Here is an 18,606-nt window from a genome sequence, read left to right as displayed (position 1 = left end):
CTCCAAGGCCAGAGCTCTATCTCCAAGGCTGCCATTGATCTCTTATTTGCCAAATTTAATAGCCTTTTCTCAGTTCTTATCCTTCTTGATCTTTCTGCAAGATTTAACAAGTCTTTCAATATATGACCTTGTTCTTGGCTTTTTGTGACAATGCTCTCATTTCCTCCTGTATCTCCACCTGCCTGACCATTCCTTCTCAGACTTTTTTGCTGATTCTCATCCATGCCTCACAGACTTTTTGTGGATCTATCTCAGGGCTCCATTCTGGGCCTTCTCTTTTCCCTTAATATTCCTTCTCTTGATTATTTCAACAGTTCCCATGAGTTAAACTATCTCAATTTGGACAACAACCAGGTCAATAGAGCTAGCCTCAGTCTTCCTGAGTTCAAATACTGTATCACTAAATGCTGCTGCTGCTCCAATTGAATGTTCCACAGGGGTCTCAAATGTTCAAAATTGAGCTCATTATCTTTTCCATAGTGCCCCCCTCCTCAACCTCCCTATTTCTGTCAAGGACACCATTCTTCTAGTCACTCAATTTCTCAGGCTTGAAGTTATCTTCAACTTCTCTTTCATATCTGTTGACATATAACTTGCAGCATTTATAGATTTAAGAAGTCCTCTTCCTAATTCCTATTTCCACCAATAAGTTGGGTCCTCCAAAGCAAAGCCATATCTCCCCCTCAGGGATTTAGGGGTAACCCTGAGTGGTTGGGAGTTGTCTTCCTTTAATACTATAAGCTCGAGTCTCTAGCCCAGTGTGTTCTCCCCAGTGTTAACCACCAAGTATTAGCTAATTTTATTTAACCAATTAACATTAATTAGCTTTTACAAAGGGGATATTTCCTGAAAATATAGAGCAAGAACAGAAATACAAACAGAATTCTCCCTCCACCTAACACCTAGGGGGAACACTTTACCCTGTACTATCTCCATGCCAGGGGTGAGTGAGCTAGTCTCCATATAGCATTCTTTCCCACCAAATTCACTTCTGAATGTGGCATAGTCAATGGATGAGTTGCTGTCTGTCCCTCTTGGCTGCCTTTGATCCACATCTTTGCTGAGCCAAGCAAGCCCTCAGTATTTCTATCTTCCCCAGGTTCAACTGTCTGTAAAATCTGGCATGGACTCCAGCCACCAGTCCTCAGGCAAGTCACCCTCCTGCTTTTTTTGAAGCTCATGAAGTTGCTGCCTATTCTAAGACTCTTTCACTTAAGAGCAGACAAAACCAAACTCAAAGAGGCAAAGAACAGAGGCCCATATTTAAAAACCACAAGTGGGAGTAATTACAGACTGGGGCCTTTCTCTTACAGCTCTTTGTATCCATTGTGTATTTAATTTTCTGTTTCTGCTTAATATAATGGAAACTTCTTGAAGACAGGAGATTTTAAATATTTTTTTTCTTCGTATCCCCAGTGCTTGGCACATGGGAGTAAGTTTAGTCCAACACACCTGGTTAATAGATGATTCCTTTCCACAACATCCCCAATAAGTGGTCATCCAGCCTCCTCTTGAAGTCTGGTGCCTGGGAACTCATTACCTACAAAGGCAGTCCCTTCCATTTTTAACAGCTTTAATCATTAAGAAGTTCTTCCTTACATTAAACTGAAATCTACTTTACTGTTATTTCTACCCATTGGCTGATGTTCAGTCCTCAGGATCCAAGAAGAATATGTTTAATACTACTTCCAAATGACAACTGTTCAGGTATTTGAACTTGCTGATCATGTCACTGTAACTTTCCCCTTACCCAAGCTAATATCTCCAGTTCAACTCAGCAACAAGTTGAAGTAGGTACCAGCTCCATCCCTGGGGAGAGTGAACTCAAGCTTAAAGCAGTTTCTAGATAGCATCCTATCCCACCAAGTTCACCTCTGAATGTGGCATTGTCACACCTGTGGCAAGTACAAAGTACCTGCTATATACCCCACACTGTGCTAGACACTAGAAATACAAAAGTGAAAACAAAAAAGTGCTTCCTCAAGGCCTTTACAGTCTACTGGGAACTATCTTCACCCCACTCTCTTATGGCATGGTTTTGAGCCCTTCAACATCTTGGCCTCCCTCCCCTGGACATGCTTGTCCATGCCCTATGATAACCACTAACACAATATTCAAGATCAGATCAGACCAGGGAAGACTGCAACCAGAATAACATCTGCTTTGGACATCATAATTCTGTTAGCCTCAGATCATGTTAGTTTTTTGGTTGCTGTGGCATAGTGTTGGTGCATATGGGGCTTGCAGTCTGCCAAAACATTCAAGTTTTTTCTCATGAACTGTTGTCTAACCATGTCTGTCCTTTCTGGAATTATGCAATTTATTTTAACCCAAATGCAAGACCTTGTGTTTATCTGTTAAATTACTTAATTATGGCTATTAAATATGGCCCAATCTTCCAGCCTATCAGGATCTTTTTGGATGACAGTTCTGCCATCTAATCTGGCATCAAGCTTCATGTCAGCTATCTTCCACACATCGGATAAGGGTGCCATCTGTGCTTCCATCCAAGTATTGATGGAAATGTTGAACAAAACAGGGTCAGTGACAGAGCTCTGCCAACATACCGCTAGCTGGGAGACAATACATATAAGTGTGAGACAGTTTTAAGAGCTCAACCCTATGTCATCAAAGTGCTAAGCAGTATCATATGTTGACTATGAGAACAGTAAGAATTCAGAGAAGAAAGAGATCATTGAGAACTGGAAAGATTCACAAAGGAAGCAAGGCTTGATGTGGGATCTAAGGTAAGCCTTAAAGGCAGGATCTGCCTAGGCAAAAAGGAGGGACATTCCTCATGAGAGAAACATAAGGAGTCAGTATAAGAATGAGGAAAGCATGTTAATGGATGTTAAGGAGTATGTACACTGAGAAATAAATAAAGTTATTTCATTGGGAAAAGAGTCCAAGATCATTGATTTTGATTTTCTTTTTTGTTTTCTTTTGAGACCAAGTCTTCTTCTTTTACCCAGGTAGGACTTGCAGTGACCATTCACAGACCTGATCCTCCTATCAGTTGGCACGGGAGTTTTGACAAGCTCTACTTCCAACCTGGGCTACTTGACTCCCCTTAGGCAGCCCAGTGGCCCCTTGATCACCATGTTGGTGCCAGACTTAGTGTAGAAAACAGATCAGCTTAACACACTGCAACTCATAACTCCTGAGCTAAAGAGATCCTCCAGCCTCAGTCTCCCTCAATAGCAGCCATCTAGTCTAGAGATTTTGATTTTTGTGAATATTTATTAGAATTCCATTTTTTTAAATTGAGAAAGTTATTAATGGCTCAGAACTAGTTCAAAACAAAAGTACAATTGAACGTTAGTCAGGACTAAAAGTCACACTATTTAACCTAGTGCTATAATTGTACCACTGACACTTCCAACCTCCACATTCTGAATCAATAATATATGTTTTTTGTACATATCTGTTTATCTATATACCTAAGAGTACATATTGTGATTTTTAAAATCAGCTGCTTAAAACTGCGCTAAGACATTTGGGACACCCTGTATAAAATGCTTTGTATGCCTTAATGCACAATGTACCTGTCACATAGGGACTCTTAGTTCTAGCCATCTATATTCAGGTTTGCTGTTTTATTTTATAAACTTAATAGTTGGATTTTAATAGCTAAGCTTTAGTGGCTTAAAACTGCACTAAGACATTTGGGACACCATTTCAGCCTCACAGTAGCCTCCTAAGGTAGTTATTATAACTATCATAAACTCAGTATTACAAATAAAGAAACAATGGTTTAGAGAGGTCTCATGATTTGTCCAGGTCACACAACTATTTTTGGAGCTAAGATTCAAAGGCAGGTTTTTCTTACTACAAATACAATCCTCTATCCACTATACTATGCTGACCTCCTAGAGTTGGGGCCAATAATAACGTAAGGGGCTTTCAGGAGTCCTTCACCAGCTTCTCTGATCTATATCCTCAAAACAAATAATTTTATGGGTATGTGGTATATGTAGGAATGAGAAGACCAGTATGTAGTCTAGCCTCAGAAAGCGGTACTATCTAGTAGCCATAATTTATTAGAAGGAAATAAAATCCCCTGAAGTAAACACATGGAAAAAAAAATAGATAGCCCTGAAATGAGCTTAATTTAAAAACAAAATCTGAGTGTGAAAGAGAATCTTATTTATAAAAATACAGGTAAGATTTCTACAGCTGGAGAAGGGAAAAGGAAGGTCTTTTTTTAAGAGGAAATTAAAGCATGTTCCATAGGGAAGGAACTAGAGATGGGTGACAGATTAAAGCATGTGAGAGGGATGATGGACTACTAGAGCAACATTTTAGGATGTTGACATCGTAGGATGTCAAGGGCATCGAGGGATTTGCCTTAGAGGAAAATAGTAGAATATGTCTGTGGACTAGTTTCAAAGTCTGGGAGCAGGAACAGGACCAGGAGGGGACACTTGACGTGGTGGTCCACTGGAATATATTGGATTCGTAGTCAGTCCTTGTGTGAACTTGGGCAAATCACTTGATCTTTCTGGCCCTCAGTTTTCTCATCTACAAAATGAGGAGATTGGACCAGATTAGAGGTTCTTCGCCTTTTCTGTGTCTTGGACCCCTTTGGCAACCTGGTAAAGCCTACAGATCTCTTCTCAGAATAGTATTTTAAGTGAATAAAATAAAATAAATAGATTACAAAGGAAATCAATTATTTTTAAATAAAGATGTAATGTTTTTCCCCTGCAAGTTTATGAACTCCCTGAAATCTATCCATGGACCACAGGTTAAGAATCCCTGGATCTCTGAAGTCTTTCCAGATCTCAGTCTATGATCCTACAATGATGTCTTGCTTTATTCTATTGACCCAAGTTCCTAGATTCATTTTAATTTTGCTGCCTCATATGTAACCATCAGGGTTCTGTTGGAGTTTTTAAGAATTAAGTAGTTATCCACACTGTATTATATCCAGATTAGATGAAAGAATTTTTTATTTATTGCAAAAAATAAAGCCCCTGAGGTTATTTGGAGAGTTAATCCATAAAGGTTCCCATCCTTTAATTCACTTGCTTCTTGAACCTTCTTTTAGGACTTGTGCTAACCTTAACCGGAGGAGCTTTTTAATTCCGTTAAGTTACTTTGTTCCCATAACATCAATGCTACATAATTGAGCGCTCTCTTTTTAGCATCACAATAATACCATCAATGATAAATCCAGCTGTTTAGTGTTTTGATTCCTAGTTGATCTTGCCCCGGGGGTCTCTTGTGCTAGGCCCTGTGACAGGCAGTCATCTCTTCTCTCACAGGTGGTACTGTGAAGGGAAGGAACTGGAAAACTCACCTGACGTTCAAATCACCCAGGCGGGAAACGTGCACTCATTGACCATCACTGAAGCCTTTGAGGATGACACAGGGCGTTATTCGTGTTTTGCTTCCAATATCTATGGGACAGATTCAACTTCTGCAGAAATTTATATAGAAGGTAAAAAAAATATATATATGCACAGGTTTTCAATGGGCAGTGTTAGTGAGTTTTACAATATTATTCTACTGGGGGAGGTTTATTACATTTCTTGTTTAAGATTTTTTTTTAATCCTCTAAAGTTTTAGAGAGGTTTCTCTAAAACCCTGGATTTTCTCCAGGTATTGTTCTTTAACAAATGGATAAAGAGTCTGTTTGGAAATCTTTGACCTCACCTCTTCAGAGGTTTTGTCTGGGGTGCCAGTGAATTATCAGTAAGCCAAATATCAGAGCTCCGGTAATAGTGCTGAGATTTTGCTGCTACTGTTTTTCTGGTTTTGGCAAAAGGACTACAAACACCCTTACTTTAAAAAAAAAACAATACAACAAAATAATCAACTCTACCTTATTAATAGTAAGGCTAGACAAAGGGGCACACAGCTACAGCTACAATGTTTGAAATCTACTTTAAGCCCTTTCTTTCTCAAATCTGTGACTGAGGGACTAAAATGAATTATAGACACTGGAGAATGCCATTACCTTTCAGAGCAACTTATCCTTCCTAAACAATTCTTATTACAGCCAGGGAGAGTTTTAAACTTAGAAAAACTGGAAGGTTAAAGCAATTGTTTTAAGTTTTAAGATCTTTCGGATCCCCCCTCAGACACAACACTTACTAGCTGTGTGACTCTGGGCAAGTCACTTAACCCCAATTGCCTCATCAAAAAGCAAAAAAAAAAAAAAGAGATCTTTCAGGAGGTAGGTTTTGTCAGTATAGGGAACTCCCAGTATGCTGTTCTCCCTCTCCACAAATCCATAACTCACTGGTCCTAAAGAACATCCTGAGGGCCCAAGCATTTCTCCACACAGACCCAGAATGCATCAAAGGCCAGAGTTGAAACCAGTTCTTCCTGAACCCAAAACCAGCTTGCTTTCTACTGCTGCTTGGTTAAGAAATACAGTTCTTAAATTGCTTGTAAATCAATTTAAGAAATTAGGATAAAAATCTCATGTCTCTCTTCCCTCTTTTCCAGGCGCTTCATCGTCTGACTCTGACGGGGATGTTAAAAAGGAAGATATGAATCGGTAATGCTAATTAAATTGATTTTTGAAACTTTTCATTTTGTTGACTGTAAGTTTGTTTCTTAGCTTTCATACAGTCTTTTAAAAAACTATGAATTGGTTTGCTTTTAATTTTTTTTTACTTCAAATAGAATTTAAAATCTGTGATTTGGGGGATAAGAGATTAATGCAGGTTCATAACTGTGTGGTCTCAAAAGAAAGGGTTAGGCTGTATTAGGTGAACAAACAATCAGCTGTTTCCTTTGGTTTAGTTATCAGATTAATATCAATATTTCCTCTAAGAAACAGATAGCAATATAAATATAAAACATGCAAGGGGGAACAAATGATCTTTATACTGCAACTGCTTGATGTTTTCTGATTAAAATAGTAACAAGAATGACTCAAAGTCAACAAGAAAATATTGAATTATGGTATGTGATCTTAGATAAGACATGGAACTTCTCTTGGCTTCAGTTTCCTTTCCTGAAAAAGTGAGAGGGTTAATGAAGATGATGAACAATAATAATAAAGAACACCCAAAGGTCACTTCCAGCTTGGAAATCTATAAGGCAAACATTATACTTAGTATAAAGTGTTGTTTATTCAGCTGGCACCAACTTAAGCTGAATTGTATAATGTAATGTTGATAGAGAGATGATCTTGGACACTTAACCTCATTTTCTCATCTATGAAATGCAAATTTTTTTTACCTCCTTAAATTGATAGGGTTCAATAAGATAAATCCTGAAACCTGGGCTGTTTACAAACACAAATACAACAAGTCTTTATTAAATACCACTGTGTGCAGAGCATGATGCTAATTCCTAGGGGAGATAAAATAGTGAGATAAAACATGATATCTGCTTACCCTCAAGGATCCTATAGTTCTGCTCAGAAGAAAAGTGCTCAAAAACTATAATAAATTATAACATTAATCCAAGATGATCTATTATCATCATAAAAAACCTGAATCTGGGACTTCATTGGTGTAGGGAACTACAGGTATGGAACTCTATCAATCCAAATTTGTAGCTATTCTGCAATATAAAGTCTTGGAAAATTTGCTTGGTCATGACAAGGTTAAATGACTTGCCCAAGATCTCAGGAGCTAGAATATGTCCAGGTGTTCCTGAATCCAAAACTGGCTCACTATCCATGCTGCCTGTTACAGCATTCTCTTGAAGTGCCAGGCAAAGTAATTCAATGATGATTTTGCTTTTGTTTTCTCTAAGTTTTTATCTATTATAATCGTTCTATTCACTATAGGATTTACATTCATTTGAAGCAGTGTGGGCCAGGACGTGACCTAAAAACATTGAGCTAAAAGTCAAATGCCCTGAGTTTTTAGACTGACTTCATTTCTAATTACATCATTATTAACCACTAACACTACTAGCCAGCAGTATGACTTTGGGAAAGAAAGTTAGCTTATCTAAACTTCTATTTTCTAATCTACAAAATAGAAATAATACCACTCACCCTGCCTATCTCATAGGAATGTAAGAGAGAGAAGGGAAATGCTTTTATACTAAAAAGCAATGCACAGATACTAAGACTTTATTTTAAGTTTTGTACTGAGTCACCCCAACAGAAGTCTTGCTCTGATGCCTCATTGTGACATAAGTTCCCAAAACTTATGCCAGTGGACTACCAATTGTGGAAGTTTATGCCAAGAAGAGTATGGATCTATTGGTGTATGTGGATGTGTATATTCTTAAAAAGCAAATTATGTAACAAAGCAAACATTATAGTTTCTTATGCAATCCTTCCTTTTTCTTCTTTGTATGTTGATATGTTTGTATATGATTGTTGAGTTCACACATACATATAAAAAGAAAATTTAAAAGAAAAGATTCCACCAAACCAGATTCCTGAAATAATCTTAGCAACAGACTAAAGACAAGCCCAGCTTAGTATGGAGAGGCTCACCATTTAGTGATGAACTTTTTATCTATGGCACCCCAAGAACAAAAGGAAAATACAAAATGGTGTCCTCAGTGTGATGTAGGCTGCTTATGTAATGATCATGGTAGAGTGGTAAAAGAAGGGGTTTGTTCATTTTTCAGTCATATCTGACTTTTCATGACCCCATTTGGGGTTTTCTTGACAAAGATACTGGAGTGGTTTGCTAATTCCTTCTCCAGATCATTTTACAAATGAGCAAACTGAGGCAAACAGGATAAAGTGACTTGCCAAGGGTGATATAGCTAGTAAGTGTCGGCAGCCAGATTTGAACTCAGGTCTGTCTGACTCCAACCTGGTACTCTATCCATTACGCCACCTAGCTACCCTGAAAGAGGGGGTAGATGATGCTAAAACAAAACAAAACCATAGTAATCTGTGCTCTAAATACGAGATCCTTGTCCGATGACCAGTGAGTTGATCTATTACTAGAGGAACTGAACTATTTGCAGTATAATGGGTAGAAAGCTGGCCATGAAACCAGGAAGAGCTAGGTACAAAGCCCACCTCTGACACATATGGGACCCCAGGCAAGGCATTAAATTTCTCAGTGCTCTGGGCAGCTGATTCTCTACATCATCGTGGAGAAGGTGTCAGCCTGCAATGGTAGAGGGAATTTCCTAAACTAAAGAGTTTTCTATAGCAATGAAATACAGGTCCAGTCACAATCTTAACTACAAGTGAAACTAAAAATTATAAGAAAGATGACCCAAAGTTCTTTTCAAAGAAACAAATAATTGCCTGTTTATTTTATTGTGGGCCTAAGAAATATAATTACAATTCACCTTGAGCTGCTCGTGATTAGCTAAATATCACCCAAAAACTCAAGTTAGCTATATCCTATTGAGCAGGAAATGACTGGTTAATTATGGGGAAGTCATTTCTAAACCAGTTGTTTGTGTTTAGTTAAACCATTGATTGGTTAGAGTAAAAGCCAAAATCAAAAACAAATTAAAAGAAAGCATAAAGATTGAGAAGAACATAGTGTATGCAGCTACAACAGATTCAACCTGCTGTATTCATTCTGTCTATAAGTACAGAAAAAGAGAAATGTATAAAGGAAAAGACTGATTCTGAATTGCCATTCCCAGGAGATGTCTACCCAGTATAAAGCAATGGCCACAACAAGGAGGCCAAAAACCACCCTAGCCAGCAAATTCTTGATCCTTTTGACAAGCAGAGAGCTATAGCAGCCTGGGACAATGCTGACTTAGGTTATAAACTCCTTTTTAAAACACTGCAGAGGAAAATTTAATTCGACAAAGATAAGTTAAGCTCCTACTATGTATAAGGTACTTAATGCTTGGTGCTGGAGATACAAAGCTAAAAATTAAACAATTCCTGCCTGCAAGAAACTTACATTCTACTGGTGAGAGATGCAGGGAATCAAACATCTATACAAATAAGTATAAGGAAAATTGAGACTAAGAATGCATTAGCAACTGGAGATATCAGGAAAGGCTTCAAGGAGGAGGAGGTACCTGAGCTGAGCCTTGAAGGGAGCTAGGGATTCTAACATTCAGAGGTAAGGAGGAACTCCAGGCATGGGAGACAGCTCATTTAAAGGCACAGAGTTGTGAAAGACAGAATATTGAGTTCAAGGAACCACTGGTGGTCCAGTTTGACAAGAATATGGAGTGCTGCAAAGGAAGTGATGGGAAATAAGGCTGGAAAGGAAGGCTGGAGCCAGTTTCTAGAGGGCCTTAAATACCAAGCTGAAGAGTTTGTGTTTTAACCTGTGGACAGTAGAGAACCCCTGAAGGGTTTTGACAAGGGGAGTGGCGTAGTCTGTGTGTCTTAGGGTTTAAAAAGACAGTACGGATTAGAAGATCAGGCAATTCTGTGGAAAGGGAATGGGTGAGGGGAACTTCTGGAAGCAGAGATGCCAATGAGAGCTTCTTCGTAAGGGCTCAGAAAGGAGGTGATAGAGGTCTGAAGTAGGGTGATGACTGTCTGCATGGGAAATAAAGGGACAGATACAAGAGATGTGGTCAAGGGAGAAAGAGCAAACTTGGCAATTGAATGGATGGAGGTGCAGTGAGGGGAGGGAAGGGGAAGGGACTTGGAAGAAAGAAAAACTGTGATCGGAAGTGACTGAAGGATGGTGGCGACCTCGACAGAAATAAGGAAGTTAGAAGAAAGAAAAATAATGAGGCAAGGCTGTACAGGTTTTCTTGAAAAATACAACCCAGCTAGGTAGCGCATAGAGCACCAGCCCTGGAGTCTGGAGGGCCTGAGTTCAAATCCAGCCTCAGACACTTACTAGCTGTGTGACCCTGGGCAAGTCATTTAACCCCATTGCCTCGCCAAAAAAATACAACCCCAGAGGTAAACTCTGTTCAAAGATCCTGTTTATATGTATCAAATGAGGGATAAAATAAGCATACTTGCCAAAGGTATTTGCCACTTTCCTAGACGATGTGATGGAAAGAGGAATTGTCTGTAAATGCTGAGGTGCTCTAGATGTTCTAGTGTGTGGGTGACAGTATATCAATTGCATCAAACTGCAGAATCCTCTAGGGCCTCCTCTTGGAGACCTGTGACTCCTCTGTAGCCCTCTGCTGCTGCCCTGGAGGAATACCACCCTGCTCCTTTGTGAATCAATGCAAATAAAAAATACATATAATTTTAAAACATCAAATCCATTGTGTTCAAATGTAGCCTATTGTTACATGCTTGAGAGAATCTTTGAGAGATTTTATCTTCATTGAGTAATGGGCAAACGTGGTAAGACTACACTGTTTTAAATATTTCACAGGGTCCAGAAGCCAGAAGAGGTGTCATCACCTCCTACTAATTCTGCAGTCCCCCTGAAGGAAGGAGCAGAAGCACAGCCTAGAGTGGTCCGGCCTCATCTATCTATTATTCAGCAGGTATGAGAATCCAGGCATAACAGGCAAATGAATCCATTCCCAATACTTTATTGTCTCATGCCACAGTTTAAAAGGCAGAGAGTACACATATGATGTCACACTGGGCCTAGAAGTGGGCATCACCCCATGAGACTTGATTTTCTATTTATTAGAGCCTATGATGATTCTTCTGTCTCAGAGAGCACAGCTATGGTGGTAGTCCTCACAGAATACCGATTTCTTCTGGCAGGTCCTGGTTGCTCTGGTGTTGTAACATTCTTTTCTGTGATAGCTGCTCATTTCTATTCGTTGTTAGTCCTAAGGGATGAAATTTTTTTCTAGTCCATTAGAATACTTCTGTAGCAAGTTGGGAAATTATAGATAAAAATAATTAAATAATTTACATCAAATTAACAAAATTAATTACTGGATATTAAATTAACAAAATATGAGAAATTTCTCACCAAATTTATAAAAAATTAAGATGGCTCTTCACTTGATCACTTAAAAAAAAAACTGTGGCTTTTCATCCATTAGTACCCATTTTACCATCTTTTAATAACTGTGTAGATTTCTGGAAAAAAAAAGGATTGACTATAAGTCCAAAGTAGTCTGTATGGTACCCAGGCTTAGGGTTGCCCCGTCCATTCCTCTTGGGAAGAGCAGTTCCCCTCATGAAGTGGTTTAGAGGCCAGATCTGCACGGAAGGATTGCATTATCTCAGTGGCTGAGGCATTTATCACTGTTCCTTTTTCTTTTAATTTTCAGTGTCAGAGCCCCACAAACTACTTACAAGGACTGGATGGAAAGCCTATAATAGCAGCTCCTGTGTTCACAAAGGTAATTGAAACTTAATCTCCCTCTGATGTGACTTAAAGAAATCACAATAACTGTACCGACTCAGAAAATAAAAGTTGTTGCGTTTTCTTTAATGTTACCTCAGGATATGAATTCACCAGGAAAAATTTCTGGCTGTAGTAATAATTACAACCCCAACTTTCCAATAATGGCTTCCACGTCAGTAAGCAAGTCCTTCCACACTCACAATATTCTTTTTGGTTTTAAATTGTCCCCAGGAGTTTTCAACACACCTTTACTGGCTTCAGTTTCCATTTCAAATGAATGTTCATCCCTGATGAGAGCAGGTCCCTTTGGATGTCATTAGTCTGCTCTAGTCTGCACTTTGGTTTTCACCCTTAGTATTTCTGCAGTTTGAAGTTGGTAGTTGGGTCCCAAGGTCATGCCCAGAAAGGCACAAGTAACAGTCCATGTATATCACACGAAGCACTTCTCTCCATCACTGAGCCATAAGGTAAGGCTCATCATCACTGGGCTGCCCTCCACTGATGAGGTTTTTTCTGCCACTGCAACTCATCCAGCTACCTAGGAAAGACTGCCAGGCACAGAAATGAGAGCACAGGGTTTAGAGCCAAGAAAGCTGAGTTCGAATTCTGCCTCAGAAACTTACTAGCTGTGAGGCTAGAGGCAAGTCACCTACCTTGTCAGGTTCTTCACCTGAGAAAATCACCACAAGCTATAATGAGCTGTACAAAAATGAACCATCATTGCCGTCATCGTCATCATCATCTACAGTCTGGGCAGGTGGTGATCTGGGTCAGTGGAAGAGATACCTGTGCAGGTGAAATCACAGTTCCTTAAAGTCCTGAACAGTGATTCACACAGCGGTCCTGGGGGCTAGCCCCCCAGGAGGGAGCTGGCTTTGATCCCTCATCTTCTAGCAACTTGCTTTCGTACTTGAGCGATCAAGACCCTGTATATGTGCTTCCTTGTTTAGGTGATTTTTCCTCAAGAAAAAAATCATAAGCAAGGCTTTTCAGAGCTCTGATTTTAAAAGTAGCTCTTGGCAGAGCCAAACTGTGTAGACTCTTCCTCTGCCACAGGCTTTCAACTCCATAAATGGAGCACACACTCCTCTCGCGTGTTCAGGGTACTAGTAAGCATTGGCCCCATGCCCCAGGGATTCAGCAGCAGCCGCACACTTGCGTTAGTCTCTGTCAGGGAGGGCACAGCTGAGGTCAGTCACTGCCAGTGTCATTAGCCACACATTTCTCTGAGTCAGAGTCACTGATGACAGTGCTCATGTGTCTGTGGGCCATGACAACAAACCCTTTTATGCACTTTGATTTAGGCTATTCCTGTTCTGTTTCCTCACCTTTGGGCGTCAACCTAACGCCTCTGCCTCACTACCTATTCTATCCTATAATAATGGGGTCTTTTTCATTGATGCCAAGAAATCATCATTTGTATTTTTATAGCATGCATGTTGATCTGTGGAGCACAGTTCTGTTTTTAAGCACCATATCATTGATCCTTAGACTTTCTTTGGGGTTAATGGGAACTCCTTTTATCATCATTTTAGAGTTAGGGGAAAATGAAGGTGCACAGAGAGATAAATGAGTTGCCTAAAGCTCCCCAACAAATGGGTGGTAGAGTTTATGACTGGATCATGGAGGTACTTCATCTTAGTTCAGGCCTGGACCAATAGGAACCATCTTTTGCAAGACTTTTTATGTGACTTTAGATAGGGAGAGGCCTCACTAATAAAATATTTCCCTACAAGTCCGAACAGTACAGTATGAAGTATTTTTGTAGGGAAAAAAAGAGCACTACCACTTGATGAGTGGGAGAGGCTGCTGACCCCCTCCCCACTCCCACGCCCACAGCAGCTGCCGCTGTGGTTCCTGCTCCAAGGCTGCAGAAGCCCTGGCTCCAGCAGTTTCAGCAGTAATTTGAAAAGGGCAGCGGTAGAACGGGTGGGGGAAGGGAGAGGTAGAAGAGCAGATCTGTTATATAACAGCAGAGACAGGAAAACCTGGAACAACCGTGCTAGGGGTCTGATCCGGAGTTCTAATGACTGCATGGACAAACTCAGACCACTCTTTTTTTCGAATTATTTTCTAACCCAGCATATGCACCAATCTGTGGTGGAATTAAAGCTAATGGATTCCTAGCTTTGTGTAGTTATTATGCCCCCTGCCTTCCTCGCAGGGATGTCACAAATATGACAGAGGTACCAACAGAATATTTTAAGTTTTATAGAAGAAGGCCTGTAGCTGAACCTAGAACATTAGCAGAGCAAGAAAAGGCACTGGCTTTGCTCATTCTACCCTTTCCCTTCTTCATCCTCCTCCCCTATCCCATTTCATAGATGAGAAAACTGAAGCTCAGAGAAATTACATGAAGAGGCAGCGAAATTCTATAAAGAGCTCAGTAAGACCCTCCAGATTAAATCAACACATTTTAATAATCAATGATTTCAGTGCAAAGATGAAAATGGGGGTGGGTGAGGGGAAATTGAAACATGTTAGAAAATATGGTCCAGGATTAAAGTAGCATATCAGTGTAATGAACACTGTTTATGAAACCAGAGCACCTAGATTCAGATCCTGACACTATCACTGCTTGGGTGACCTTTGGCAAATCTCTTAATTTCTTCATCCGTAAAATTACGGAGTTGTATTAGATGATAGCAAGGTCCTCTCCCTTCTAAATTGATGATCCCTTGATCCTAAGAAACAAAAGAGAAAAGAAAACAAAAGAAGCCTATTGACAATATGTCAAATATATTTTTCCTCATGAAGAAGCCAGTGAAGTACTTATTATACATGGTGAGCATAAGAACGTCACAGATAATGAAGCTGATTGTATCAATATCAGATTATTACCATTTTCTAAGTAAATTTAACTGTTAAAATCACTTGTCACCAGGAGATCAAAATTTTAGAAATTGCCTTAATCTAAGAAACATGATCTTCTTGCCAAAAAAGAGGTACAGCAGGCAAGAACAATCTTGATCTAGAATGTAAACTCATTTGTAAAATTCTGAGGAAAAGTATGATGGAAGAGTATGAGCAAGATAAGCTCTTAAAGCAGCAAGAAGTAGAAGGGAAAACAGGGCTATAGAAAAATTTGGTAAAACACCCAGACTAGGGGCAGCTAGGTGGCACAGTGAGTAGAGCACTGGCTCTGGAGTCAAGAGGACCTGAGTTCAAATCCAGCCTCAGACACTTGAAACTTACTAGCTGTGTGACCCTGGGCAGGTCACTTAACCCCAATTGCCTAGCAAAACAAAACAAAAAATAAAATAAAATAAAAGACCCAGACTGTCCCAATAGCGCCAGATTATCATAAGAGCATCTAAGGCTAAAACTTCACAGAGGAGAACAAACAACCTAAAAAATTGGAAAAGATCTGTCAAAATTACTTAAACCAATGATTCCCTCCATCAGTGACAGTAAAATTACCACATTTGAACTCTAATGTCACAGTCCCTGATGTACTTAATGAGAAAGTAGAACTTTCATGCATGAAAGGAAACAAAGTTGGAGAAAAAACTGGATTAGCCCAAATACACCCAGAGGAGAGGGTTGGGGAATTAAATTTCAAGGACATTGAGGGAGAAATTGATTTTCAGGATATCTAAAAAAAAAAAAGGTATATGATCTCACAGAATACTTGAGAATGACTTCTTCCCCATCTCTACATAATTTTCATGACAATAATCTGCATATATGTCAAAAGCTTCCTTAATAAAAGATGTAAGAAGGAGACAAGGGCAATTTCATAACTGATACTCTACATCAGACCACATATTTACAATTGTATGGCTGCCTGAAAGGTGCAGAGAATACAAGATCCCACCATTGCTGACTGTAAAAAATGTTTTTGATTTGGTAGAGCAAATGCTGCCTTTGAGCCCCTCCTTCAGTATGCTGTCGCTTTGTATTTGGCAGTATGGTGCGGTGAATAGAGTTCTGGCTTTGGAGTCAGAGTTCTTGGGTTCAAATGTTGGCTGTTGCTTATCTGCTTACATGACCCTGTTCAAGTCACATCACCACTCTGGGCCTCAGTTTCCTCATCTGTAAAAAGAAAGGGCTGGGCTAGGTTGCCTCTAAGTACCCTTCTGGCTCTAAATTTATCATCTTAGAATTTGTTAAAGTCATACAAGATTTCTTCAAAGTTACAACAGCAAAGATTATTTTCTCTTATACAGGGAACAGGGAAAGGTATACTGACTCCAGGTGTTTGCCAGTGTCTTTGAGGCTAGTTAGCAGAGTCCAAATGGAAAAGAAATTCCCTAAAGAAGATAAGTTTCTCCAGATGCTCTTGTTTACAGGTGACACTGTGCAGGTAACATCAATCCCCAGAATGCTGAAAAACCTGCTAAATAAGATACATAATCACCCCCAAAAGGTTCATCTTGTCTTTTCCCACAGAAAATGAACAAATAAACAAATGGATGAAGGAAGTCTATTGTTAAGATGCATAATTGAATAGACAGCCCAAATAGCTGGTACCTGAGTACAGACATCTTGTATAAACACTGTACATGAACAGTGAACTGGGCACAGAACTGAACTCACCAGCTCTGTGGGTTCAGTTATCATCTCTGTGCACTAGCCCCACTGTCTCTGGAATTCTGGTCCCACGTGACCAAATGTTTCCTATGTATTACTATACAATAGAGGCAGCTAGATAATACATTGGATAGAGTACTGGGCTTGGAGTCGGGAAGACCTGAGTTCAAGTCTAGCCTTAGACACTTATTTTTTGTCACTTAACCTCTGTCTACCTCAGTTTCCTGTTCTGTAAAATGAGAATAATAACAGCACCTACTTTGCAAACCTTAAGTGCTCTATAAACGTTAACTATACATCTCTACCTGGAGATTTCATTGCCACCTCGAACTTATCATGCTCAAAATAGAATTCATTATCTCTATGCCCCACCAAAAGCTCCTCTATCTCTAAACTTGTGTATTTCTTTTGAGGGTGCCACCATGATTCCAGAAACTCGGATTTGTAATTTCAGAGTCCTCCTCAACTCTTCTGTCTTCATCCTCCATATCTAATAAGTTTTCAGGTCTTTTCTCTTTTTGACCTCCAGTACATCTCTTGCCTCTATCACCTTCTTTCCACCCACATAACCACTAATGGGGTTCAGGCCCTGGTTCTCCTTTACCTGAATTATTGCAATCATCCTCTCGCCTGTCTCCTTGCTTTCACTCATTTCCCTTTCTAGCCCCCTTCCACAGAGCTGACAAAAACCAAATCTTCCTAGAGAGCTGATCTGGCTGGGTCTCTCTCTGTCAAGAAGAAATCTGTTGTCATTAAAAGTACTGAAGATTTTCCCAAATGCCATCAAACCCTAATTCAATTCCCTTTCCTTCTATTCCATAAGCATTTGTTAAGCCCCTATTCAAAGTCTATGATGTCAAGGAGTTTCCATTTATGCAACAGAACCTTATATATGCTCATTGCTTTAAAGTGAATTTTATGGTTATGTCTCACAACTTTATGATTACAAAGTGCTAATATATATTATGTGTCATTCAAATATCACAGCAAATCTATGAGCAATATAGGTCAAATGATATTATCCCCACTAGAAAGATGAGGAAAAATACCGATGATAAAGCCTGAAAGATGCAATCATTTGTTTCATCCACAAAGCTATACCTTTGATGGAAACCAGAATATTTTACATATTACATCCTCTATACAAATTATACTTGTTGATACTCATTATGGTATTTTGCAGTTCTGAGAAGCCAAATCCCATATGTGACCTTGACAATAGAGGTACTTATTATGAATCAGAGTAAGTGAAAAACTGCAAAGTGTTCTACATGATATCATGATATCATTATCACATTAAAAAAAAAAGCATGTATCAGCTAAGGGAAAAGAAATACAGTAACCTAAATGACTGCCTTTAAAACACTCTCGAGAGACCTTTCAGAATTAAACATAAAAGTCTTCACATATGTGAAGACTTAGAAAAAGATCAGACATTGGGAGAAATAATATCTTCTAGAAGTTGGCACTAGATTGCAGAAAATACAACAATTCTTTATTTTTATAATATACTTTCCCATTACAGATGCTGCAAGATTTATCAGCCTCTGAGGGTCAACTAGTTGTTTTTGAATGCAGAGTTAAAGGAGCACCATCCCCCAAAGTGGAGTGGTACAGAGAGGGGACATTGATAGAGGATTCTCCAGATTTTCGAATTTTACAGAAAAGTAAGTTGATTTTATTTAGTGCATTTCATTTGTTGGATTTTAGATGTTGGATTTAGATTCATTCATTGGATTTTAATTCACGCCAGTTTGGGACATATAAAAGTGTTGAAATGCATTTAGACCTTTGTTTCTGCATGTCAAAAAATATTTATACTTTACAAAATCTTTACAATTCAGTTGCCATTAATTGTTCTTCCAAGGTTGTCGTCGTCGTCTTCTTCTTCTTCTTCTTCTTCTTCTTCTTCTTCTTCTTCTTCTTC

The 18,606-nt window shown here is 39.2% G+C and overlaps 1 protein-coding gene across 1 annotated transcript in view; it reads left to right on the top strand.

Annotated features, from left to right (window-relative positions):
* MYPN (myopalladin) overlaps positions 1 to 18,606 on the top strand; it is a 97,679-nt gene that overhangs the window by 35,181 nt on the left and 43,892 nt on the right. Inside the window, exons 3-7 of the mRNA XM_027840693.1 lie at positions 5,268 to 5,443; positions 6,457 to 6,508; positions 11,208 to 11,322; positions 12,070 to 12,141; positions 18,205 to 18,346. Coding sequence (XP_027696494.1) covers positions 5,268 to 5,443; positions 6,457 to 6,508; positions 11,208 to 11,322; positions 12,070 to 12,141; positions 18,205 to 18,346 — 557 coding nt within the window. The remainder of the gene's footprint in view (positions 1 to 5,267; positions 5,444 to 6,456; positions 6,509 to 11,207; positions 11,323 to 12,069; positions 12,142 to 18,204; positions 18,347 to 18,606) is intronic.

The sequence above is a fragment of the Vombatus ursinus genome, unplaced genomic scaffold (genome assembly GCF_900497805.2).
Source record: "Vombatus ursinus unplaced genomic scaffold, bare-nosed wombat genome assembly UNPS02014847.1, whole genome shotgun sequence".
NCBI lineage: Eukaryota > Metazoa > Chordata > Mammalia > Diprotodontia > Vombatidae > Vombatus > Vombatus ursinus.
This window is presented reverse-complemented; position numbering and strand designations above follow the sequence as displayed.